Source organism: Nelusetta ayraudi, unplaced genomic scaffold, assembly GCF_046127955.1.
Source record: "Nelusetta ayraudi isolate G7.1 ecotype Tasmania unplaced genomic scaffold, CSIRO-AGI_Nayr_v1 ptg000070l, whole genome shotgun sequence".
NCBI lineage: Eukaryota > Metazoa > Chordata > Actinopteri > Tetraodontiformes > Monacanthidae > Nelusetta > Nelusetta ayraudi.
The window spans coordinates 3,777,159-3,801,294 of record NW_027466120.1 but is presented as its reverse complement, the minus strand read 5'-3'; the positions used below and the strand labels follow the sequence as shown (position 1 = coordinate 3,801,294).

The 24,136-nt window shown below is 50.0% G+C and overlaps 2 protein-coding genes across 2 annotated transcripts; both read left to right on the top strand.

The window, feature by feature from the left end:
- Positions 1-108: 108 nt before the first annotated feature.
- On the top strand, positions 109-4,206 carry ptges3b (prostaglandin E synthase 3b (cytosolic)). Its single transcript, XM_076041714.1, has 8 exons — positions 109-358; positions 1,674-1,787; positions 1,909-1,975; positions 2,111-2,209; positions 2,344-2,433; positions 2,832-2,888; positions 2,993-3,020; positions 3,104-4,206. Coding segments are annotated over exons 1-8 (477 nt in total). The 5' UTR covers positions 109-356; the 3' UTR covers positions 3,124-4,206.
- A 984-nt stretch (positions 4,207-5,190) lies between these two features.
- On the top strand, positions 5,191-21,852 carry baz2a (bromodomain adjacent to zinc finger domain, 2A). Its single transcript, XM_076041701.1, has 30 exons — positions 5,191-5,375; positions 6,704-6,827; positions 6,964-7,869; positions 8,661-10,487; positions 10,688-10,963; positions 11,075-11,431; positions 11,550-11,610; positions 11,882-11,990; positions 12,148-12,249; positions 12,366-12,588; positions 12,673-12,734; positions 12,962-13,027; positions 13,113-13,490; positions 13,825-14,079; positions 14,166-14,380; positions 14,496-14,570; positions 14,651-14,825; positions 14,930-14,992; positions 15,212-15,356; positions 15,453-16,036; positions 16,135-16,717; positions 17,063-17,218; positions 17,378-17,538; positions 18,121-18,186; positions 18,317-18,600; positions 18,688-18,823; positions 19,005-19,151; positions 19,242-19,540; positions 19,637-19,780; positions 20,378-21,852. Exons 2-30 carry the CDS (start codon positions 6,704-6,706, stop codon positions 20,535-20,537), a joined length of 8,139 nt encoding a protein of 2,712 aa, XP_075897816.1. The 5' UTR covers positions 5,191-5,375; the 3' UTR covers positions 20,538-21,852.
- Positions 21,853-24,136: the final 2,284 nt, after the last annotated feature.

Here is a 24,136-nt window from a genome sequence, read left to right as displayed (position 1 = left end):
TTGCCACATCTAAAATATTTGTAAGGAGAAATTTGATCAAACGGGGGTTATAGTACACCGCAGTAGATCCCATTACATTTGATTCACTGCGGATTACACGGCTGCCTCATTCACATCACCCGCAGCTGTGCTGCCGGAAAGCTCTAGAAACGTCTAGAGTAACGCTACGTTCGAATTGAGTCTGCGCCGGAATTCTCGACGCGAGATACGGAAACGGAGATCCGGACTGGTCACGGTAGAGAGGCGTTTGCACACAGGTTGTTTGTGGCAGCACTCCTTTTTGCAGGCAATACAACTCTTTCGTCGTTTTTTAAAAATCAGTCTGTCCATCGAGGAAACCAACTTGACGTCAAGACATGTAAGTGACAAACGTTAGTGCGGGGTGTCCGTTGGAGAACCTTAAATCTCGTGTAGCCAGCTAACGGTAACTGTGGGACAACATGCTTTTTCAAAGGCGGGAGGTTGGCCTGGCCTCATTGAAGTATAAACTAGCTGTTCCGAGCTACCTAGCATATCACAATGTAAAATAAGGCATTGTGTTGTTTATTCTATCTTCAATGTCCTGGCATTAGCTGAAAAGTGTTTACATTTGCTACTTTTTTTTTTTTTTTTTTGAATGAATCGGGCACGGTGCACCGCATGGTTACGATCGCAAGCGGCTAATGTGAACGTTGTTAGCCGAGCCCGACTAGCAGAGGCTAGTACCGATCATGTAAATGCCATTATTAGTTTAGCTTGAGTTATAGCCAGGAGTTATGATTTAGCATTTATTTGGATTTCCATATGGTTTAGCTTATTTAATGTTCTTATTTTTTTGGTACTAGATTTAGAAACAGCTGCGTGTTAATAGTTAACCTTTGTACTTCAAGCTAGCCTCCATACAAGGGTTGCTCGAATAATGTTTAAGAGGATTTGACTAATGGTGGCATCACTCAAACGCAAATACAAAAAGGAATCGAAAGCACGCTTGCTACCTCCAAATCCAAATAGTTTCACAAGAACGGGATATTGTTTTTAAGGATCATTAATTTACAGAACGCGCACAACGTCATACAGTAGTAGTCGTATTCGTAGATGGCAAAGTTTGTGACAAACTGGCAGCGTTCTCGTCAAATTCAATTTGCTTCTGGCCACAATGGCTACATGCAAGCTCGGGCCAAATTCCTTCCATCCTCATCTTTCTTTGAGCTGCACCCCAACACCCACACATCCATTCCCCCCGACTAACACTTAATACTATAGTTAAATGAAAACTCTCTAATAGATTACATCATAAAATACAGAATTTGAGTTCTCAGCGTAGAAGCTAACTCAGTGGCACGAAACTTAAATACATGAGTAATGCAAAAGCTAACCTAGCTTTCATTGGAAATTCAAATTTGAACAGATGTTTTACCTGTAGAGCTATTGATACTGTGTAACTGGATGCTGCGGGCAACCGGAGCCATTGGCTTTTCACGTAACAGGCTGTTGTGCCTCGGTTCTCCTCTCATCAATATTATCAGCAACCCTTTTTATTCTGAGTTATCGGTAGAAATTGTATTTTTTTTTTTTAATCATCACATTGGCATATCCTATGTAGTTGTATGAAGACAAACCTTGTTTCTCACTTTTTTGGAGAATTATTCATAGCTCCTTATAAGCGCTAACATTCTCACACTGTTTCTTCACAGGCAACCAGCACCTGCATCTTGGTACGACACAAGGGACTATGTTTACATCGAGTTCAATGTAGCAGACAGCAAAGATGTGAAAGTGAATTTTGGTAAAACAAAGTTAAGCTTCAGGTATGATTTTCCCCGGTGTCCTTCATTATTTGTCTACTGTGATCTACGTTGTCTGTGTCGAAGATGATGTAGATCACTTATTGTTCTTCTCACTTATAACATTTTTTTTTTGTCTCTTCAGTTGTTTCACAGACACTGATGTCAAACATGAGAATGAAATGGACCTTTATGAAACCATTGATGAAAAAGTAAGTGAAAGAAAAATATTAAAAATGTTGTTGGCGGAATACCACAAAATTGGCACATTGGTCAGCTTTATTATTGTTTGACCTTTCTGCCTAGTCTGTTACACTCAACATTTATTTCACTCTCTCTTTATACAGGAATCCAAACATAAACGCACAGATCGCTCAGTGCTGTGCTTTCTACGAAAAGCACAGGGAGGGAAGGTGTGGCCAAGACTAACAAAGGAAACAGCTAAGGTCAGTGAAAGTAACATCACATTGTTTACTTTGAATTGTTAATGGTGTCATTCTGTCTCATGCAATTTTGTCTATTTTCTAAATAATGTTAAATGTCTGAACCAACTAACGGCTGACTTGTTGTTCTTTTACAGCTGAGTTGGCTCCGTGTTGACTTCAATAAATGGAAAAACTGGGAGGACGATTCGGACGACGAGAATGAAAAATTTGATCAGTTTTCAGATGTAAGCCATTTATACTGATTGTAATAGGAAGTTTGTGTTACAATTACTGTTAAATCCACTCTGAGCCACATCCTCCACAAAGCACTTTAATCCATATTGCATGTACCTGATGTGTGATCAAACTGAAGTGTGATGTGAATTTATAATTTTTTTAATTTATTTTTTGCTGCCTGATATACACCGACCATTTTTTAAAAAAACATTTATTTTATGCTATAAATCGAGACTTGGAACTTTTTTGATGTTTTCTTAAAAGGGCTCTTTGAATCTGCTGCTGCAGAAATTGGAATTAGACATATCAGCTACTACATTTTGAAGATTTCAGTCACACTTGGCCTGTAGTATGGTTGTTATATAATTACTTGAGAACATGATTTAACTTTGGGTAAATATTTCAGATGATGCAAAACATGGGAGGTGCAGATGATTTACCAGATGTTGACGATGCAGATGACGTAAGATCTTTATTTTTTACACATGAGTTTGTTTTTATTTAGTTTTTTAAACATGGTTCCTGTGTACAAATGCTACAGCTTGCTCTGTCTCTTTTTTACTTTAGGATGACTCTGCAGATAGCGACGATGAGAGTAAGTACTCCAGAAGCTATATTTTTTTCGTTTGAAGGCGTTTGTTGTGACGTTGGGTCTTACAATATTCTTTCCATTCTCAGACATTCCTGGTTTGGACTAGAAGACTGGAAGGAAAGTGGGAAAGAAAAGAGCAAGAGGAAACAAAACACATGTATATCTTGAAATTGAAGGCAGTTCTGGAAAAGAGTGTACATATGAGTCAGTAGCCATATTTAAATCCATAGCGTCAGCTCCAAACTCTTGGCCGACCAGTCCACTGAAGGGTAATATGCATGGTAATGTATAGAGCAGCTATCTCCACTTCCATTTGCTGTAACGCACCTTTGGGTATCTTGTTTTACTGTTCAATATTACCAGTAAGCACATTATTTGTTGGAAAAGCTGTATTGGTGTCCTCAGCTGAGCAATACATGTTGATGAGATCTTCAGTTTTTATATTTTATTTTTCGCGCCCCTGCCCTCCAAATTAATGGTGATTTAAAAAAAATACTCGCACCACTCTTGCCCAATGTTGTGTTTTTAGGTTACCCATGGCAGAGTGTTTTGTTAAGACCATGATTGCTACTTGCATCAGAAGAGTTGGTTAAATTTAATGTTTGGGTCCCTTCAAAGCCTTCCATGTGCTGTAAATTAGACATCGAGGTGGCCCATTTTATTTCTGTGGCTCTAACCATCCAACGTACCTGTTTCCCTTCACTTCTAATGCCTGTTTAATGTCTGTACATTAAAAAAAAACAAAAACAACAAACAAAAAAACAAACAAACACTTAAAACAATGGCAGAAGCGTTCACAACTCCCATCCCAGTTATTCCCTGCTTTGGTAATCAAAATGAAATGTTTAATACTTGGTTCTGTAACTGTTCTCTCCACATCCACCTGAGCGTGCCGAAGAAAGATGAAATGGGTTTGCCGTCGATGAGACCCGGACGTTGATCGGGCCTCGGCTTCTTTTTTTTTTTCTCTTCTGGTTTGTTGCTATCTTCCCAACTTGTTTCCGTGTATTCATCCAGAACGCCTCCAATCATAGGTGAGGCGGTTTCAGAACGCTAGGCGATGTGAAAAGACCAAATCCAATTTGCACTGTCAATAAAACGCTTGGAGTGACAAGTGATGTTAAATTACAGTGGAAATTCTTTTTTTATTGTCTACATCTTTCTAATAAACTGTTTAAGAATTACAAAAGAGCCTTTTTTTTTTTATTTTAATTCACATTTCATTTGCACATTATAGATTTTTGTAATCCACAGACAATCTTGGATATGGCCACCACCATAAATATTAAAAAACGATTGCTGTTTTTTTCTTGGAATTTGTTTATCTCGAGTGTCAAGATGGACTAAAGCTTGTACATCTGTGGCGCTTGAGTAGGAAGCGGCGTATAGTACACCGATTAAGTTAATGTGCGGGTGAACGGTAAATTTGTGTTCCTCATATGGTTTGAACACGCTATGAGCAATATTGTTATTGACAGATTCTAATATAAGGATGATGATGCTCTTGGTCGGCGCTAGGACCCAGCCACCAGAGATCTTTGCGGCCCTGAACATTTTACATACTTCCTCTTTAGGCCTGATTTCCCTACTGGTTTTTTTATTTATTTATTTATTTATTCCCCAGATGGCCACCGTGCTATGTAATATGAACTTCCTGTTATCCCTCTTGACTAAATTCAAATAAGTGCAAACGTTGTCTTACATCGTATGCGTTGTTTTATGAAAAGCTCCATCCCAAATTTCTACTAATATTCTACTGCCGAAATATATTTTGTATTTTTCATCAACGACGGCAATTAGAACATTTTCTTTGTGTTTTTCAAACAATGTTTTCATACGTTAATTTCCATACGTTTCAGTGCCACGGTTCTATTCACTTACGTCACTATAGAATACAAGACCTTCCATTCATACATGCACAGTAAAGCATTGACGTACCGTATCAAGGAGGAGGGTTTAATTAAGACAATGCAATGGATACATAGATAAGTTTATTTAATTGCACAACGAAATAAAACGCTTTCTTCAACCACAAAAAAAAAAAATAGTAAAGTTATCATACACCAAATATGTAACATGTTATTAATATGTTATTTGGGGGGAATTTTCTTGTGAAGTTTCATTTTCTCCCAATTAAACCGGATGTACTCGTGGCTATTGTCGGAACGTTTACACTGCTGCCGTCCGTCTGTTCTGTGATCATGGCTGCATTAGACCACACCAGCCATGTTTGCTAATTTAAAACCCAAAGGTTAGGGAATAGTTGTTTATTATTTACCGCCGTGCCATCTTCACCCGAATACCCATATACATGAAGGTTTAGGGACGTCTACCCCTTCGGAATCCAACGTCTAAAAGGTTTGTTGGCTTTTTTTTACGGGTACATCAGCGAAACTTTTTTCATTGAGGCAGCGGAGGAAGATGATGCTCTGCGAAAAAAAAAAAATGCCTGTGTGCGTGCGGCGTAAACAATGTAACTTCATCTGGCTGCTAGCTAACGTTAGCCGGGGAACAAAAGGGAGCACGCCTTCATCTGTTGACAGCCAACGTCGGAGTTAGTCGCCATCATTTATTATCTAAAGACCAGCCGGGATATTTTATTATTATCCGCCACGATCTCGATAGCTGATTGGCACCGTGAATCCAACCCAGCGTGGTTGCAGCGGTACCTGGCTGTTAGCTCACTTCTGAGCATTACCGCCGCACACACTCCGGCTAAACGTCAAGGATGCTATAAGTTAGCTGTATGGCTAGCGTGCGTTAGCAACACTCTATTGTGATGATTTGGCGAAATAACCTTGGAACTGGTGCGGTGAACATTTCCGACCGATGATTTACACCAAAGTGAACCTTCTGTACAGCACTCTGGCTGTCTGATGGCGTGAATTACCATCTTAACAGTCGCCTGACGTTAGCGCAGCTGACTAGCGTCGCTTTAAAGTGAAATTGTTCGTTCGAGAACGGAGCTAGTGCCGCTTAGCTCGCTTTTGCAACGGCCTTGACAAATTAGGAAATCAAGCGGCTTTATCTATAGACGGCACGTTCGTATTACGAGGGAGCGGGACTGCTAAATAGCGAGCCGTAACAGCCCTCCAGGCCTCGCACTGACTGTGAAATATTCTCGCTAATCCCCCACTATTGTTAGTTGGCACGGGCCGCCGGCTGACGGAACACTGTTGATGCGGCTGTGCCTTCCCGGTTGCCGGACATTTATCGTGGCAAGATTGAGGGGGTGATGTGAGCCCCGGTAGCAGCGCCCCATCAGTGGCGATCGCGATACTCTCATCGCAGTAACCAAATCATTCATTGCACGCGTCGTCAGGGGCCTGGCATCTGCTGTTTCTGGCTGCGACATTTTGACGGTTGTTGTTGGAACGAAATGGTGCTGCCACAAGCTGCAGCTCCCAACACAACATCACAGGGATATCGTAGTGGAGATCCGAGCCGTTGCGCAGCGTCGTGGAAACGGCAAACCGAGGCACACAACGCACATAGGAATGAATTAAATAATACATTTGCGGTGTGTTGATGCGTGTTGCGCACGGGCATTTTTCTCTCTCTCTCTCTCCCCCAAGTATTGCAATTACATAACTGCTGAGCGTTTTAGATGAACATTGAGCAGAGTCATTTGGATGTGTCAATTGACCGTCTCCCATTATATCTACATGTGTTTTTCTTTTTCAAAGATGGATTCAAATAATCATTTCAACTACGGCACCCACTCCTCAGCAAACTCAGGACTAAAACTCTCCTCAGGGGATTCACTTTATACTAACGGGTCCTCCATGAGTTTTCCTCAGCAGGGGAAGAGTGAGTATATTCGTCTCTTGCAGTCAGTTGATGCATATTTTTTGCACATTCTGTCAAAGACAGTAGTGCCTGAGTGGACACACGTGTCGGTGAAACAAGTGCGGGAAATATCTTCTTCTTTCTCCCTCGCCTGCAGATATGAATGGCGAAATGAATGTGAATGGCGCCACTACTGTACTCGGGTCCAGCCTTCCTGGTTCCCACCCGCCAACGGCCCCTTATCCACACATGGGCAACCACCACCAGGGCAGCGGCATGGGCTATGACTACCTGTGGGGGGCGCATCCCCAGTATGGCCCGTCCATGGGCTCCTCCCCCGGCCACGGGATGCACCAGAAGCAGCCTGCGACGCCCGGGATGGTGGGGCCCCAGTCACAGCACCACTTCCAGGGCCACGGGCAGTACCAGCTCAACGGTGGCATCGAAGGCTCCCACCAGAGCCCCGCTGCGCCAAGCATGCCTCTGGGCGGAAGTCAGTACTGGAACAGGAACAACCCGGGCCCGCAGCAGATAGGTTACAATTCCCATAGCATGTACGGGTCCTACCAGAGTCAATCGCACCCTGGGATGGCCCCGTCACAGCACCACCAGCAGCAGCAGCAGCCGCCCTTGCAGCCTCCCCCGCATCAGTCGTCACAGCAGCACCTCCATCCCCACCGTCAGCCATCCCATCACCACCAGCAGCACCAGCAGCCTCAGCATTATGGGATGATGCCCAATGGGATGCCCTACTACCAGCATCAGTCCCAGCATGCACTCCTGTCGTCGCCCCCGCAGCAGACCCAGCCGCCAACCCAGGCCCAGGCCCAGGCTCAGGCTCCCGTTATCCCGCCCGCCGCCCAGAACTTCACCCCACCACGCGGCAGCCCACAGCACCCGGGCCTAGGAAGAGGGGGCACGGGCAGCCCCCTTCCCGTGGGAGTGTCCTCGGCAGCGCTGATGTCACCGCAGGCCGCGCAGGAGAGCCAAGGGTCGCCCAAGGGTCATGGCAGAGAGCGGAGCCCGCACGCGAGCAGCGCAGGGATCTCTGCCGCCATGCCAGGTGAACACTCGGCTCATCCAGACGCGATGCACACTGCTCTGTGCTGTCCACTGTTAAAGGGGCGTGCCAGTTGCCATTAGGTTTTAAAGTTTTAGTTCTGAAAACTGACAATGCTGCTTTGTTTGCAGGCAGCTCTGTCAGTTTTATTTCCCTGTCATCTGTTTCTGCTCATTTCTCCCATTTATATTTGCCCTGCAGTCGTATGGGTTTCTTCCTCTCTGGTCATATATATAAAAAAAAACACAATTAAAAAAATACATTAAGTATTTTACATTAATAGTAATCTTACAATAATTACCAGCTACATTGTACCTATTCTATTTTAATCCAATCTGAATTCAAAAGCCCACAGTATAATTTTTAATTGATGCATGTCAGTGAATGAAATGCGTTGCTCATTTTCAGATTTTCAGTGAATCTGTTAAAAACAAATTCAAAAAACTATTTTTACCTCTGGAAAATTTACATATAACCAATTTTTAAAATTGTAAGAGAAAATATTGGCCATAGATTTTTTTTCCTGCATACTTCTCTGGAGTAGTAGTCCAGACTCATTGCCAGTGCCAGACAGTACCTACATTCAACCAGCAGGTGCCACTGTGTGCCTACGTTAAACTGGACGGCCTGCTTCTGCTTCTGATTTGTGGCTGATTGGTTGGATGTAGGTGCTGTAGGATGTGTGTGTTTGTGCTGAACTTCCCCTTTTTATGTGTCGTCCTTTAACTCCTTGACGGTGACCTCTCTCTCTCCCTCTCTCCCTCTCTCTCTCTCTCTCTCTCTCTTGCTCTCAGGGCATCCGAGAGACGCCGTCAAGGAGGTGGATAAGAGCTACAACGGCACAGACAGGACACCTGTCGGTCAGATGCCGCCTGTGTCGAGCGACTCTTACCAACAGCCGGCGCCTCAACACCCAGACCCGGCCTCCTCCGGCCGAGAGCCGATGTTGGCCACGCCCCCCCGTCCTCCTCCCCCGGCGGCCGCGTCTCTCACCAGGGACGCGACGCCTCCTCGGATCCCCCTCGCCGTGGCAGAGTCTCCCGACGCGCACGCCTCCGACTCTCCCAACGTGCCCTCCCCTGCTCCCCACAGACTGTCACCGGCCCCGAGGCAGGAGGCGCCGCCTGCCAGGCCCGCGCACCAGTCCCCGGCTTCCTCTCCCTCTCCCTCCGCCCCACCCGCGTCGCCCCTCAAGTCGGCCGCGCCCTTCGCCTCGACCCCCGCTTCGATGGAACCCGCCGCTCATCAGAACAAGCCTTCAGCTCCCCCGCCTGCTGTTCCGTCTTTCTGTCCTCCCGCTCTGGTGCCGGCACCCTCCAGCGTGGCGCCCAATCAGACGATGTCTCACGGCATCAACCGGCTGCTGATGGCGTCAGCCACTCCGGACGACCGCCCGGGAACCCCGAACCTCGGAACAAACTTCTCGTCTGCCGCGGCGGCTCCTGCTCTGATGTCGGCGTCAGGTCCGTCGACCTTGACCTCGACCTGTGCCGCCCTGTTCGCACCTCATGCGGCGGCGGCAGCAGCTGGGGAGACCCCTCGTGACCCAGCCACCCCGAAGCAGAGTCAGTTGTACAGTCCTCCAGCTGCGGAATCTCGTCTTTCCACTGCCTCCCCAGCCTCAGTACCTCCTGTAGCAGAGCACCCGCCCCCCCTCGTGGCCCATGGCAGCCCCACAGCCCGACCTCTGCCCACCCTACCTCTTCAAACCACTCAAGCCTCTTGGACTGCGCCCGTGTCCTCTCCTCCAGCCTTGGTTCCCGTGCCTCCTGCAGCGAGTGCGACTTCAGGAGAGGTTCCTCCGGACTCTGCGCCACCTCCACCTCCTCGTCCTCCTCTTCCTGGTGCACTAATGATGTCTTCTTCCCAGCGGCAGGAGCACGTTCGCACAGAAGATGGTAACGGGAACAGAGAAGCCGACGAGCAGCCCGCTCAGCGCGATTCGGACAAAAGAAACACATGGCAGACTACTGACACCGACACACCCAGACCCCTCAGCGAGCTTCCTGTCCACCGCATCCGGACCCTAGTCCCTCTCGACGGGACCTCTGAGAGAAATCGGAGCGATTCGGAGAAGCCCCACCTTGAAAGCAGCGTCGTCTGTGGATCAGATGACTCCGCCCTGGACCAGACTCCTCTTAGAAGGCCCTCACATCAACACAGGGCGGAAAGTGCGACCGAAGCTAGAAGTTGGAATGACTCGTCACAGTTCGGCGAGTACTCGGCACTGACCACACCGTCCAGGACTGACGTCAGCTCCAGCTTTGAGAAGTCGTCCCTTGCCGACGATTGCAGCTCACTCGCCGAAGCCTCCAGTGACTTTGACAGCAGCGTCGCCCCGAGCCAAGACCCCTCCCGACTCGACTCCACCACCTTCGCCGAGGAGAGCACGCGCTCGGCCTTCGAGACAACCGGAGGGAGTGTTTCCTTCGCCGACGACTCCAGAGACGACACGATGGACTCCGCCAGGCTAGAGGAGACGACGGAGTCTGAAGAGCCCGATGACAGCAGCCTGATGAGGGACGAGTCCATGCTGGAAACTTCTTTGAACGACACCTCTCGGATGGATGAGCCCTCCGTGGACTTGAGTGACGTGTCCCAGTCGCATCCAAGTTGCACAGGTATAATGTTAACACGTTAATCAGCCCATGTACATTTTGTAGTTTGATAAAGTCACGTTTGTTATGCATTGTTATACATTATTCTGTATACTTGTGAAATGGAATGAACGCCATTTGCAATAGTCTTTTTTTGCCACTAGATGGTGCTAAGTCTTGCTCGCTGGGCCTTTAACTTTATTTTTCGCACTGCTTCATTTCAGGACCCAAAGCAGAGTGGGAGTCCCAAGGACGCGATACACCAGATTCGGCCAGGCGCACAGGCATGACGACCACAGCTTTCGACCCGATGACTCCCCCGAGTTTCAAGATGAGGGACGAGAACTTCATCGCCTTCAGTACCCCTGCAGATGGCCCAGCTGTTCACCCACTGCAACCAGTAACGGATCCCATTGCGTCCGCCAACGGGGGGCCTGCGAAAAGTTCAGGGAAACCTCGCAAACCTCGAACTCCAAAGGCAGTCTTGACAAAAGCATCAGGTATTCAGCGGCCTCAAAACTCAAAATGTGGTTGAGGATCTTTCTTGTTTTTTGTTTTTTTTTTAATGTGTAACATGTATTTGGCACGTGTCTTTTTCTTTCCTCTATTAGCTTCTCAGGCAACCCAGCGGAAGCCCCGTGCTCGAACCCCTAAAGTGGAGAAGGCGAAGACAGAGAAAGCGGATGGCACCAAAGAAGAGCCCACCAAGGGCAGGAGGAGGAAGAGGCCCGCGAAGGCAGAGGCCACAGAGGCACCTGACGCAAGCAAGAAGGCAGCGACCGCCACGGAAGAGATGGATCCCATCATGGCCACCATCGAAGCCGTTCTGGCCAACGCCGCCGCCATCGACACCTCGGCCTTCAAGAAAGCGAGGAGGACGAAGAAGCAACAAGGAGACGCGCAGAAACAAGACGGGGAAAAATCAACTGCCGATGATTTAGAAAATGATGACGACAGCTCCACCGCAGGTAATAAGAGGCGGCGGGTGGAGGGAATGTCCTGAGAGGGGTTGACAATGTGGTTTGAGATCATTCAGCTGTAAGGCAGCGTGAGGCCAATCGTCTTGTGTGCGTTTTTTCTGAACAGGTGAGACGAACAGACGGAGGGTTGCAACTGAGGAGCAGGTCCAGTTTCCTCTGCAGCACGGGTAATGTCCTCTTCTGCATTATTTCCTCCTTAAAGACCACTGTCTGTATATTCCTGTTTTACTCAACACTTTACCTGCGTGGATGACATGTTGTTTATCGAGGCGCAGGCATTTTTTTTGTAAAGCAACAAACTCCTCACATCTGTCTCTGGCAACCTGTTGAATCTCTGCTACAAAGAGCCGAGTCGGGTCTGAAGACGCCAGGCTGTCCGACCCAGTGCCAGAGGATAACCAGGGACAACATTTAATTTGTCAACTGTTTCTGTTGCAGCTGGCGGAGAGAGATCCGCGTGAGGAAGCTGGAGAACCGCATGAAGGGAGAGACCTGGTATTACACACCTTGTGGCAGAAGGATGAAGCAGTTCCCAGAAATAATCAAGGTGAAACATCATCCCGAGAATATAATAGAAATCGGAAATAAAATGAATTAAAAAAATCCAAACTATGTAACAGATGTGGTGTTAATGAAGTCAAAAATGTGTCTGATTTTCTTTTTTCCACCAAATTGTTTCTTGATTCTGTAATTGCTGGGTGCAGTACTTGAAGAAGCACACAGACAGCGTGGTCACCAGAGAACACTTCAGCTTCAGCCCACGCATGCCCATCGGAGATTTTTATGAGGAACGAGAAACTCCGGAGGTAGGCAGAGTTCTTTCTCCGCTGTTACTGAATTCTCAGTCAAGGATTGTTACTAGGCTATGCGGCTGATGGCTGACGTCAGCGATGGCTGCAAACTCACCCTCAACTTGTTGCAGGGTAAAACATGGATGATGCTGGCTAACGAGGAAGTCCCCTCCATGATCATAGCCATCACCGGCCGCCGTGGTCGACCTCCGAACCCCGACAAGGAGAAACCCCGTCGGGTTCGCGGCGCGGCAGCAGGCCCGGCCCGCCGCCCTGGTCGACCCCCAAAACCCAACATGATCGACCTCCTCAGCAAAGTGGACGCGAAGCTGCTGAAGCGACTTGAGGCCAAGGGTAAGCGGGAGGGTTCTTGACGGATTGAGGAATTACGCACAGAAGTCTGCAGTGCGGCTGATTGTCTGTGACCCTCCTGTGTAGAAGCGCTCACAGAAGAGGAGAAGGAGAAACTGGCAAAAATCAAGAAGAAAATGAAGAAAAAGGTGAGAATTCAGAAAGTGATTAAAGGTCCAGTGTGCAACATTTGGCCTGATTTATGATTTTTATATTGGTTAAAGCTTAATATACTGAAATGCATAAATCAATAAAAATGTATAGGGATTTGGTTTCAGTAATTGAGAAAAAAATGAATTATTGTAGCTCTGTATAAGTAGCACATGACCTCCACTTTGCCCCTAATTCTGACCTTGTCACTGCTTTTATTATTTAGGCGAGAATGAAGAAGAGGGAGGATACGAAGATGAGGAAGATGAGAGCGGAGAAAAGGAAAGCCAAGGTACCGCAGCGCAGCAACATTACTCCGCTTTTTGATGGCTCTGCCTCTTCCTCACCTTCTCTTCCGCCCCGTTTCCTGGCTCCAGCTCGAGCAGAAGGCGAAGAGCGAGACGGCCGACCCAGTGGCCCCGCAGCCCGCTCCACCGGCGCCAGGCCCGGCCGCAGAGCCGAAGAAGCCCGGCCGCCGTAGGTCAGCCAAAGCACAGGCCCCTCCCCCTCCGCAGCAGACCGACGAGGAGAGGATCGCCCAGGGGAAGAGGGTGCTGGGCGCCCGCAGTAAAGCCAAGGCTCTGGCCAAAGCCCAGGCGGAGGCCGAGGCAGCGGCCCAGGCGGCGTTGGCGGCCAAGAGGGCGGCGGAGAGGAGGGCGCAGGCTCAGCGGCGCCTGGAGGAGCGCAAGAGGCAGCAGCTGATCGCAGAAGAGCTGAAGAAGCCCGCCGAGGACATGTGTCTCACTGACCACAAGGCAAGCCGTGGCACATACAACACACATGATATCCTCTCACTGATGTGGCTTTGGACCAGCGTGACATTTCTACTTGGGCCGGGACTTTTATCGCGTTGATTCGATAAGTAAAGCACAAAAAAAAATATTTTTTTAATTCAGTTATTAGCCTCCGGTACCATCTAAATATGAAGTACATAGTATCTAGTGCGAGCAACGGAGCTAACAATAACTACAGAGCACCGAAACTCTAATATCGATATGCGATTAATTACGATTAAGTATTTACATAATTAATTAGATATTTTTAATCAGGTACCACCACTAATTTCTAGTGTTTATTTTCCTCCTGTAGCCTCTACCAGAGTTGTCCCGCATACCCGGCGTGGTTCTATCCGGCACAGCGTTCGCACACTGCCTGGCCGTGGTGGAGTTCCTGCACGCCTACGGGAAGCTGATCGGTCTGGATGTGCCCAAGGACATCCCCAGCCTGGCCACCCTGCAAGAAGGCCTGCTGGGCCTGAGCGACAGCCAGGGAGAGGTCCAGGACCTGTTGATCAAGCTGACGGAGGCCGCACTCCACGACCCAGGCCTGCCGTCCTATTACCAGGTGCGCCATTGGCCCTTCTACTGACATTTTTCTTTTTCCGTCAACGCAATTGACACATCACCATCTCTGTCTCCGCTCCGTGTCAGTCGGTGAAGATCCTCGGGGACAAGCTGGCCGAGTTGCAGCTGACGCGCAGCACGGTCTCGGAGGCGCTTCGCATTTTTCTGGAGTCGCACGGCTTTGACACGGAGGTGTGCAACGTGATGAGGACCAAAACATTTCACGCGCTCCCGCCCGACACTAAGGCAGCAATCCTGGGTTTCCTGGTGGAAGAGCTCAACGGCAGCAACATAGTGACCAGGTTGACAAGGAGTTTCTTTAAAAAAAACAAAAAAAAGACAAGAGAAAGTCGTTAACAGTTTAATAGCATCAGATTTTTTTTTTTTTTTTAACACTGTGTGTCGTCTTTATTTCAGCGACATCGACAACACGCTAGAAAACATGTCGACTTACAAGAAGAACAAGTGGATCACCGAGAGCAAGCTGCGCAGGTCAGACTGTCGTGTTTTCCCTTCGACAAAGGAAGGAATTCCTCGCGCGCCCTCTGACCCCGACTGTCGTCCCTCCTCAGGCTGAAGACGGTGCTGGCGCGCCGCACCGGCCGCTCGGAGGAAGAGCTCTGCTTCGAGGAGAGGAGGCGCAGCGCCCGGGTGGCCGAGGAGGAACACCTCAGTCTGGAGGAGAGCGGCCTGTCGCCGGAGAGAGGCGGCCGGCGCGGCCGCAAGGAAGAGCCCAAACTCAGCGACGTACGTCTCAGCCGATTCTTCCGCCGTCCTGAAATGGAATCGCAGCCACCTTATTTTTATTTTATTTATTTTATTTTTTTTTAACACTCGTCTCATTTGTTTAGGGCGAGAGTCCCGCCACCGCCACCATTCCAGAACTTGAACGGCAGATAGATAAGCTAACCAAGGTAAGTTGACACAAAAGGTATGCAGCGAACTAAACCGTTCGAAGGTCCTGTTTCATTCTGAATGGACAAAACAATCTGTCTCGCCGAATTCCCAAGAATTTAGCGAATTTGTCTCACCTTCTGAAACTTTAACCGTCCCTTGTAAGATAAAACAAGAAGCTAAAAACATTTTACTGGAGGCCGTAAACAGAAGGCTAAGGATCTATTCCTTCTCCGCAGCGCCAAGCGTTTTTCTGCAAAAAGCTGCTACAGTCGTCTCATTCCATGAGAGCCACGTTGTTGGGTCAGGACCGTTTCCGCCGCAGATACTTGGTGCTACCTCACCTGGGAGGCGTTCTTGTGGAGGGGCCGGAAGAGCTGCTGGGTAAGCGACGGGTTCAACAAAGTGCCAGGTTTGTTTTTCTTTTTTGGAGAATGTTCTGAAAAAAAGTCGCTTTCCCTCTCGCCTCGCGTCCCGCAGCCTCCGGAGACGTCCTGATCGCCGAGGTTCCCGTCACCTTCCTCAAGAGGGAGCCCAAGATCGAAGAGACACCAGTGGCCCTCAGCCCCCCTCCCACCTCGCCCTCCGCCGCCCACGCACCCTTCTCGCCCGAGGACGACCTCAGCACGGCGTCCCTCATGTGCCAGCCAAGGGGCCGCGGGAGGCCCCGCAAGATCAAGCCGGAGGTGGAGCTCCACCTGCGCACCGCCAAGATCCGCCGTCGGCGCCGTAGCAGCGCCAGGTCGGGAGGCGAGGATGGGCCGGGGTCGCCCGGCAGCGGCTGCGGCGGTGACCTGACGCAGGTGGCGCTCCAGAGCTGGCTCAGCCACTCGCAGGAGGAGCCGCCCGAGGGCCAGCGGCCTGAGGAGAGCGTCAAGGCCATGGCGGAGAAGCAGGGCCAGTGGTTCAACCTGCTGCCCAAGCGGCCCTGCGACGACAGCTCGCTGGCCGAGCCCCAGACGCCCGCCTCGCCCGGCTCCCCGCCGGAACTCCTCCCGCAGGTCCCCAGTGTGGCGGCGGCAGCGGTTCCTCCTCCTACGCCGGCTCTCAGCCCTCCAGTGCAGGTATGGAGTCGCAGAAAATTATTTGCAACTCCGCGTGGTGATGCTTCGCTCGGCTGTGTGTGTTAATAATGAGTCTGTTGTCTCTCGCTGCTTCCCAGCCGGAGCAGCTCTCGCCTGCTGCGGATCCTGCCGACCCTGTTGCTGACTCATCAGCGCAGGAAGTTCCGCCCACACTTCCTCCTGCTGCGCCTTCTCCTCCTCCTCCACCTCTCCCTCCTGCTTCCAATTCCTCTCCTATTCCTCCTCCTTCTGTTCCCTCTCCTCTTCCTCCTGCTTCGCCTCTTCCTCCAGCCATTGCTTCCGTTCCTTCTCCTCCTCCCACTTCTTCTCCTCCTCCTCCTCCCCTTCCCACCTCTTCGTCTCCTCCTCTTCCCCCTCCTGCATCTCCTCTTCCCCCTCCCGCTCCCGTCCCCAACTCTGACCCCGCGGCCGACGCGACCAGCGCCTCCTCGCCGCCGCCCCCGCAGCTCCTCCCGGCCCCCGTCGCCCGCGCCAAGCCGGCCCGGGCCCCGGCGAGGGCCACGCGCAGGAGGAGGAGGGGGAGCAGAGGGAGCAGCCCCGCCCGCAGGGGGGCTCGAGCGGCCGCGGCGGCCAAGCGGCGAGGCCGGCCCCCCGGCGCCGTTTTCCAGGAGCTGGAGCAGCAGTACTTCACGCAGCTGGTGGTCAAGCCCATTCCTGCCTGTAAGTAGTTGAGAAACAGGAAGACTTAACATAACTGAAGACATTAACCTGACAGCAAGTTTCGGAATTCGAGTGAACCACTCTAATTACTCTAATTAAATAAACCAACAAAGAAGAAAGTGGACAAGGTATCCAGGTTTGGGTGCGTAGGCTACTGTAGTCCACTGGCGAGCTCAGGAAGGGGACAGGGTGAAAGACACTGCAATCTAAAATGTAACCACTTGATGTCGCTGTTTCTTCTTCAATATCTCAAAGCATTACACCGTTAACCTTTAACTTGGACTTGGAAGGGCAGGCAACAGTGAATAAGTGTTTTGTCCTCCTCCTCCTCCTCCTTCCCTCCAGCGATGGTGCGAGGCTGGTGGTGGATCAAGGATCCGGAGGAGCTTTACATCACCTTACAGGCGCTCCACCCGAGGGGCGTCAGGGAGAAGGTGCTTCACAAGCACTTGGCCAAGCACATGGAGACCCTGGTGGAGATGTGCACCAAACCCATTGATGGTGAGCGTCGCCTCGGGCATCTCCTCTCCTTCGCTCGCTGCAACTCCCGGCTCACAGCGAGCTAAGCTCCTCTCTCTCTCTCTCTCTCTCTCTCTCTCTCTCTGTCTCTGTCTCTGTCTCTGTCTCTCTCTCTCTCTCTCTCTCTCTCTCTCTCAACAGACCCGATGTTTGAGCTGAAGGTGGAGGAGAAGGACACGCTACTGGAGGAGCTGCAGAAGCCATGGCAGGTGCAGGAGAGGGTGATGGAGGCCGACATGAGCTTGCTGAAGTGGGTGGAGGACCTGGAGCAGAGAGTCGTGTCTGCCGATCTCCACCTCAAGGTGATGACGTCTTGACATCTCTCCAACTTTGTACTTTCATTGTAAATGCATAGCATTTTTTTGGTAACACTTCACTCGAATGGGTGTGCATAAGACATGACATAATAATTATGACACGACACTATGACATGACTTGTCATGACACTTTATTAATGCCGATGACAGTTGCCATTAAGTGTCATTCGGTAAATTACCTCCAACCATGGCAACTTGGCATTTAAAGTGACGCAATTTACCAAATGACATTTAATGACAACCGTCATCAGCATTCATAAAGTGTCTTGACAGGTCATGACATGTCAAGACAGGCGTCATGTCATGATTATGACAGCTTCATGTCAGTGTTACGCAAACCCATTCAAGTAAATCCTGACCAAAATTTCCCCAACCTGAGGAAACTGATCAGCTAAGATGATAATGAGAGTAGTGAGTGAGCAAAGCGGTTCACTAATAGCATCCAATCAGTCTTGCTTGATCCCGTCTTTCCTGTCATCTGTTTATCTAAATCTTACAGTCAAGTAGAAGTAAATATTGTGTGTTTGTACAAGAAGCTAAGAAAAGAGTATTTTCTCCTCCACCCAGGCTCTCCCCCAGGGCGCAGTGAACGAGGCTGAACCCAGCACAGAGACGCCAGTGACAGAGTTTCAGGTAAATTTTAAAACATGCATAAATTGTACATTTTCTCTTTATTCTCTCTATTTTAATGCACCTCCATTGCCGACCTCTAAGCACCACGTGGCTCACTTGTCTTCCTCCTTCTCCCCCCCCCCCCCTGTAGCCCTACACAATACCGGATTCTGACTTAACGCGCGACGACCTGCAGTACTACGAGCACGACGCCGACCCGCACGACGACTGGATCGTGCGGACAAAGAAGGAGTGGTCGGGCCTGCCGCGCATCGCCACGCACCCGCTGGACCTGGCCGTGCTGCGCCTGGCCAACCTGGAACGCAACATCGAGCGGCGCTACCTGAAGGAGCCGCTCTGGAACCCGGCCGAGGTGATGCGACTCGCTCCTCTCACCCCGACGCCAGGGGAGGAGCACCCCATGGACGTGATCAGGTGAGCCTCGTTTGCCGCCGCCGAGGTCGACTGTGCGACCTTCTGGTCTGAACCCCTCGTCTTCATCGTCCCGTCTGTCGCTTCCAGCCTGGAGAGCGAGATCACGTCCCGGCTGAGGACGTGGCGACAGGCACTGGACCGCTGCCGCAGCGCCCCGCAGGTCTGTCTGTGTTTGCTTCAGCTGGAAAAGGCCATCGCTTGGGAGCGATCCGTGACCAAAGTGGTATGTCACTCCTTCACCTGCACTCCATCCGCAGGAAGCATGCTTCTGTTTGTTTTTTTTCTAATGGAGTTTAGCAATACGCCAGACACGTCAAACTGTTAACATTCTGTACCAAGTAAAAGTTAAAAGAGAGAGTTAAAGTATAAAAAGTTGCCAACTCCTGCGACCCCTCCCCCTCCAGACCTGCCAGGTTTGCAAGAAGGGCGACAACGACGAGTGCCTGCTGCTGTGCGATGGCTGTGACCGGGGCTGCCACATGTACTGCCTGAGACCCAAGCTCACGCAGGTGCCGGAGGGAGACTGGTTCTGTCCAAACTGCGTGTCCGAGGTCAGTGGCGTTCCCCACCCCCCCCCACCCCCCATGCGCTGAGGGTACAGGAATGATGTGGTCTCACGGCCTTTATCTCCCGCCTGGCAGACGGACTGCGGCTCGCTGCGTTCGTCCAAGACGAGGAGCCGCGTGAAGAAGAGGAGGTACGAGGACGACAGCTCCGAGGACGAAGCCGTCACGACGGCACGACGCAGCGGCGGTGGAGGCAGCGGCGGCGGCATGATGACGCGGCACAAGGAGACCACGCCCTCATCTTCCCGCACATCCGCAGACGGAGGAGGAGGAGGAGGAGGAGGAGGAGGAGGAGGAGGAGGAGGAGGGAGCAGCAGCAGCAGTAAACGTCGCCGCATGATGACCCGCAACCAGCCTGACCTCACCTTCTGCGAGTACGTCTGCAGCCGCCCGCAGCGCCACCAAACCGCCTCTGGTTCCAGAGTCTGAGTCGTTGACGTCGTGCATCTGGTTTCTCTTTGCTTGGCCAGGATCATCCTGATGGAGATGGAGGCTCATTCCGACGCCTGGCCCTTCCTGGAGCCCGTCAACCCCCGCCTGGTGCCGGGCTACCGCCGCATCATCAAGAGCCCCATGGACTTCCTGACCATGAGAGAACGCCTGCTGCAGGGAGGGTGAGGCCCCCCAACGTCGTCGATTCACGTTGCCGTCCCTTTAGCTTTCCCCGCATCGTGCACTCGTTTGTGAGGGAAAAGTTGAAAAATGTATTGTGTCGCTCCGTTTTCTTTCCTGTTTTCACTCGGTAGGAAACATGAGACGCTTCCAGGGAGGCTGACATTGCCGAACTCGTTGACTGTTGCTGGAGTTTTGTATCCTGCTATATAAAACGCACATAAGTAACAGTGCAGAACAGCGGAAACCATGTTAAATCTTGCCATGACTGCAATATAAAAAGTGTAAAGCCTTAAATAAAAAATCAACAATGTCTTAACAAGGTTGGAAAAAATGGAAATTTAGACACAGGTCAACAAGTTGTGCAAACAGTCCTGCAGGCTACTCATGTGGTACTTGGGGGGGGGGGCTACCTGGTGCCCGCGGGCATCACATTGGTGACCCCTGATGTAGATGATGATTAGATGAATAGATAACTGTAGATACAGATATACAAAATAGACACTTTGACCAATATTCATGTAAATCTAAAGATGTAAAAGTCAAGGAACTATTGGTGTCCCGCTGCTTAAATGTCCCCGGTGCTTCCTCCGTTTCAGCTACTGCAGCTGCGAGGAGTTTGCGGCGGACGCTCAGCTCATCTTCAACAACTGCGAGCTGTTCAACGAGGACACGTCGGAGGTGGGGATGGCCGGCCACGCCATGAGGCGCTTCTTTGAGAGCCGCTGGGCCGAGTTCTACTCGGATAAGGACAAATAGGGACGTGTGTCGCGTCCAGCCGCCCACCCAGCTAGCCAGCCAGCCTCACCACCACGGAGGCTTTAATACTGTTGGTGCTGCCACCGTCCCCAGCCACACACTCTCAGTTTCCGCAAAGACTTTCTGCAGCTCCCTCCAGCTGTGTGTATTCTCTCATGTATAGGTATATATGTATAGATTTTGGCTATTTGTCTGTTATTGTTTCCTCTGCAGGGGCCTGTTTTTTTGCGGCCAGGCCCACAGCTGAACTGGCTTGAATTTGTACTCCCCACCCAACCTCTGCACCCCCAAAGCCCCATTCCACCCTTCTCCTCTCCCCTCCAAACGCGTCTTCACCTCAGCGCCTCTTGGCCTCCAGCAGTCACAGCCGCTCCTCATCCCCGCGTCGTAGCGGAGGCCCCGGTGCCCGACCTCCTTTGGGCCCCCCCTCCCCAACTCCCCTAAACCCATCCTCAGCTCTCGAGGAGGCTCAAGTGCGGCTCACACCGGTGCCCACCGGACCTGTTCAGAGGCGCTCGCACCAATTAAAAACGGATCCAGACTCTCCGCACTCGTCCGGGCTGTTTCTCATTACCCTGCTCGATGGGGGGGAAAAAAAAACAAAACAACAACTTCATGTAACGTGGTCTTATGCCGAGAAGTAATTTTTTTTTCCCCCTCAATATATTTTTTATTATATATTCTATATATAAATATATATAAAGATTACAATAGCTGGGATTATTTAATAGCAATAGCTTGTAGTCATTGTGTACAGATTACCTTAGAGAGATGTCTAGACCATTTTATGAAGAGGCCAGTTGAAACTTACGAGGAATCTGTCGTCGGACTTGTCACGAGTAGATATTGTGTAACCTCCGATTGAAGTCGTGCACATATTCGAACACACACACACACACACACACACACACACACACACACACATACAAACATACAAACACTTCACCGAGACACCCACTCTCTGCTGCTGTGTGAAAGACACTGGGTTCTAGAGAAGAAAAACTGGAGGACTTTTTTTTTTGTTGTCGTTTTGTTTTAACAGTCAAGAGTCGAGTCTTTTATCTCACTGTCCTCGTCCGTAGTCCCACTAGTCGCACCTGACCTACGTCACAGACTGTAAGCGGCCGTCAGGATGCTACTGCAACGCAGCTCACACTGAAAGTCTCTCCAGTCCCCCTGTAGTGCAACTGTCCCTCGGAGACAAGATGGTGTTTGCTGTTGATCCACGCCGATTATGACTCTCGTGCTTGTACCTCGTCCGAGAAGGCGACCACGTTCGATGTTGGTTTATGTGCAAGGCTATAAAAAAAAAACACACACAAAAAAAATCCACCACTTTTAAAATGCTACAGTTGCAATGGGTTTCTTACAATGAGGCACTTGGCACATTCCCGTCTGGTTATCTCTGTCTTACATTCCTTTTTATTGATGATTGTTGTTTTTTTTGTGCTCTGAAGGTGACAGGTGGAATCCACAGTTCGGGTTTTATTTAAACACGTTTCTTACACTGAACTCAAATCTGTTATCTGAAATAAACTTTGATGTTCCTTATTATGCTCCAAGGGACAGTCGTTTTTTCAAAAAAAAGAAGAAAAAAAAAGACATGAAAACCAAATGTGGTGTTCAGTGAATTTTTAATAATGTACAGTTTTGGTGACTTGAAATTTGTTTCTTTATATTTTTAGGACCAGTTCATCATTTATAAGAGGAGGTATTACAGGACTCTGTTGTATTAAGGTGATGTAACACGTGTGCATCTGTAGAATGTACTGTGAGACGAATAAAAACCACATCTAGGAGACACTTTCTCCTTTTGTTGGGTTTTTTTTCCCATTCATGTCGCACCTGTTTTGGGCAGTACAATTAGATTTCAAAAGTACACATGCTTTGATATGTAACACATTATGCACAATTTGTGGTTTCAGTCTCCTAACCACAAAAACAAACCTAACCTAAAATTAGCAGATGATATCCAGAGAGAATCTCTACTTTGCCTCTTTACCTTGTGCAAACTGCCAAAGCACTGCATCATCTCCTCGCTTGCTTTCCGTGGCGGCGCAGTGGCTGGAGTGTCTCTGGGTGGCGCTTCGCAGCTCCCCGGAGACACCTGTCTGAGGCACATGCTGCTCGGGATGAGATGGGCAGGGGTGGAGGGGAGTTGGGGAGGGCGGGGGGGGAACGTCCTACTATCACTCCCAGCTGCTGCGCAGCGTGTTCGGTACGTCACACTCGCACACTTGTCTCGGGGCGGTGGCCAAAAAAGGAAACAACTGTACACAAGTGAAAGATTGATATGTGCTCAGAATCCTAAAAATGAAAAGCGCGTGTTGCCTGTCTGCCATCTCTCTCCCTCCCTCTCTCCCTCTCTCCCTCTCTCCCTTTGCCCTCACAAATCCCTGAGCTGGCACTTTGGCTGAGCTTGTGTGCCTGTGTGTGTGTGTGTGTGTGTGTGTGTGTGTGTGAAATTGTGTCAGTGTCAGCACTCCGGAGCGGAGGAGGCTGAAAACTCCCCTACGCCAGCGGCTTCCAGCGTGCCCCCCGCCTGTCCCGCTCCACACAGTTGGGTTTAGCCCCACAAAAGGGGGGATCACGGCGAAACAGTCGTGGGGAGGGGGCTCGGGTGGGGGCGGAGGGGGTAATCCACGACATAATGCACCATGCCAGCCCCCCCACCACCCTCCCGACCCCACTTCAACCAACCAGTCCATTCTGGACCCGATGTGTGCCAAAAATGAGCCCTGAGTGGGCATAACAGGGAAGTTGGGGTCCAAGAGCCTCCACACCGTCGAGAACATTGTGTCTATGCTGAGAGACGCACGCAGTGTCAAGATCGAGGGCTTGTTTGGTATCAAAGGGAGAAAATGGGAAAAAAAGAGAAAAAGGTGCACAGACGCAGCATCACAATAGACTCTATGGCAACGGCATCATCAAAGAGTTTGTCCCCATGGTAATCAAATCAGTTCCTCGCAGGCTGCGTGTGTATGTGTGTGTGTGTGTGTGTGTGTGTGTGTGTGTGTGGAGGTAGTGACTGAGTAAAGGGAGCATGACAACGTGCAGTATTTTGTCTTTACACTCTTCAGTAGTCACGTCGTGTCTTCTGCTGCTGTGCAGTGTTGGACGTGTCCAATCCCAGTTCACAACCTTCATCTTTCACCTTCAGCGTCTTTCAACTGGCCAGCGAGATTCAATGTGAGGCTTCACGTTTCGTGTCGGCCTTGAGCACCGACTGCTGTCCGCTCTTGTTGCTCGCGACCCATTAAAATGATGTGAAAATCATTTTTTGAGTATCGGGTCCTCGAGACATGATGGCAAACAAGTACAATGAAGTATGTGTGACAGCCACACACAGTCTTGATGTGCTCGGGGATGAACCATTTCTTCTTCTTCTTCTTCTTCTTGCAGCCTCACCTGCGTGTGTATGCGATGATCAAAGGTGCCGCCCGTGCGAGCCTCTCTGCGGTTCGAGTTTTAATCTCAGAATTCAGCCTCCGCTTTTAAAGTCACAATCAGAAGATTAGAGTCAAACTTCTGGATTTTAAACGGTGGCTATATTCTGCTACCAGATTGACTTCAGAGAACTGGCAGCCTGAAAGTGAAAT

What these genes read in the sequence shown, in the direction of transcription:
- baz2a (XM_076041701.1), top strand. Translation starts at nt 6,704, where the DNA reads ATGGATTCAAATAATCATTTCAACTACGGCACCCACTCCTCAGCAAAC. An exon ending in AGGAACGAGAAACTCCGGAG is followed by an intron (nt 12,250 to 12,365) that starts GTAGGCAGAGTT and finishes AACTTGTTGCAG; the next exon opens with GGTAAAACATGGATGATGCT. An exon ending in CACCCCATGGACGTGATCAG is followed by an intron (nt 18,601 to 18,687) that starts GTGAGCCTCGTT and finishes TGTCGCTTCCAG; the next exon opens with CCTGGAGAGCGAGATCACGT.
- ptges3b (XM_076041714.1), top strand. An exon ending in ATGAAACCATTGATGAAAAA is followed by an intron (nt 1,976 to 2,110) that starts GTAAGTGAAAGA and finishes CTCTTTATACAG; the next exon opens with GAATCCAAACATAAACGCAC. An exon ending in ATGTTGACGATGCAGATGAC is followed by an intron (nt 2,889 to 2,992) that starts GTAAGATCTTTA and finishes TTTTTACTTTAG; the next exon opens with GATGACTCTGCAGATAGCGA.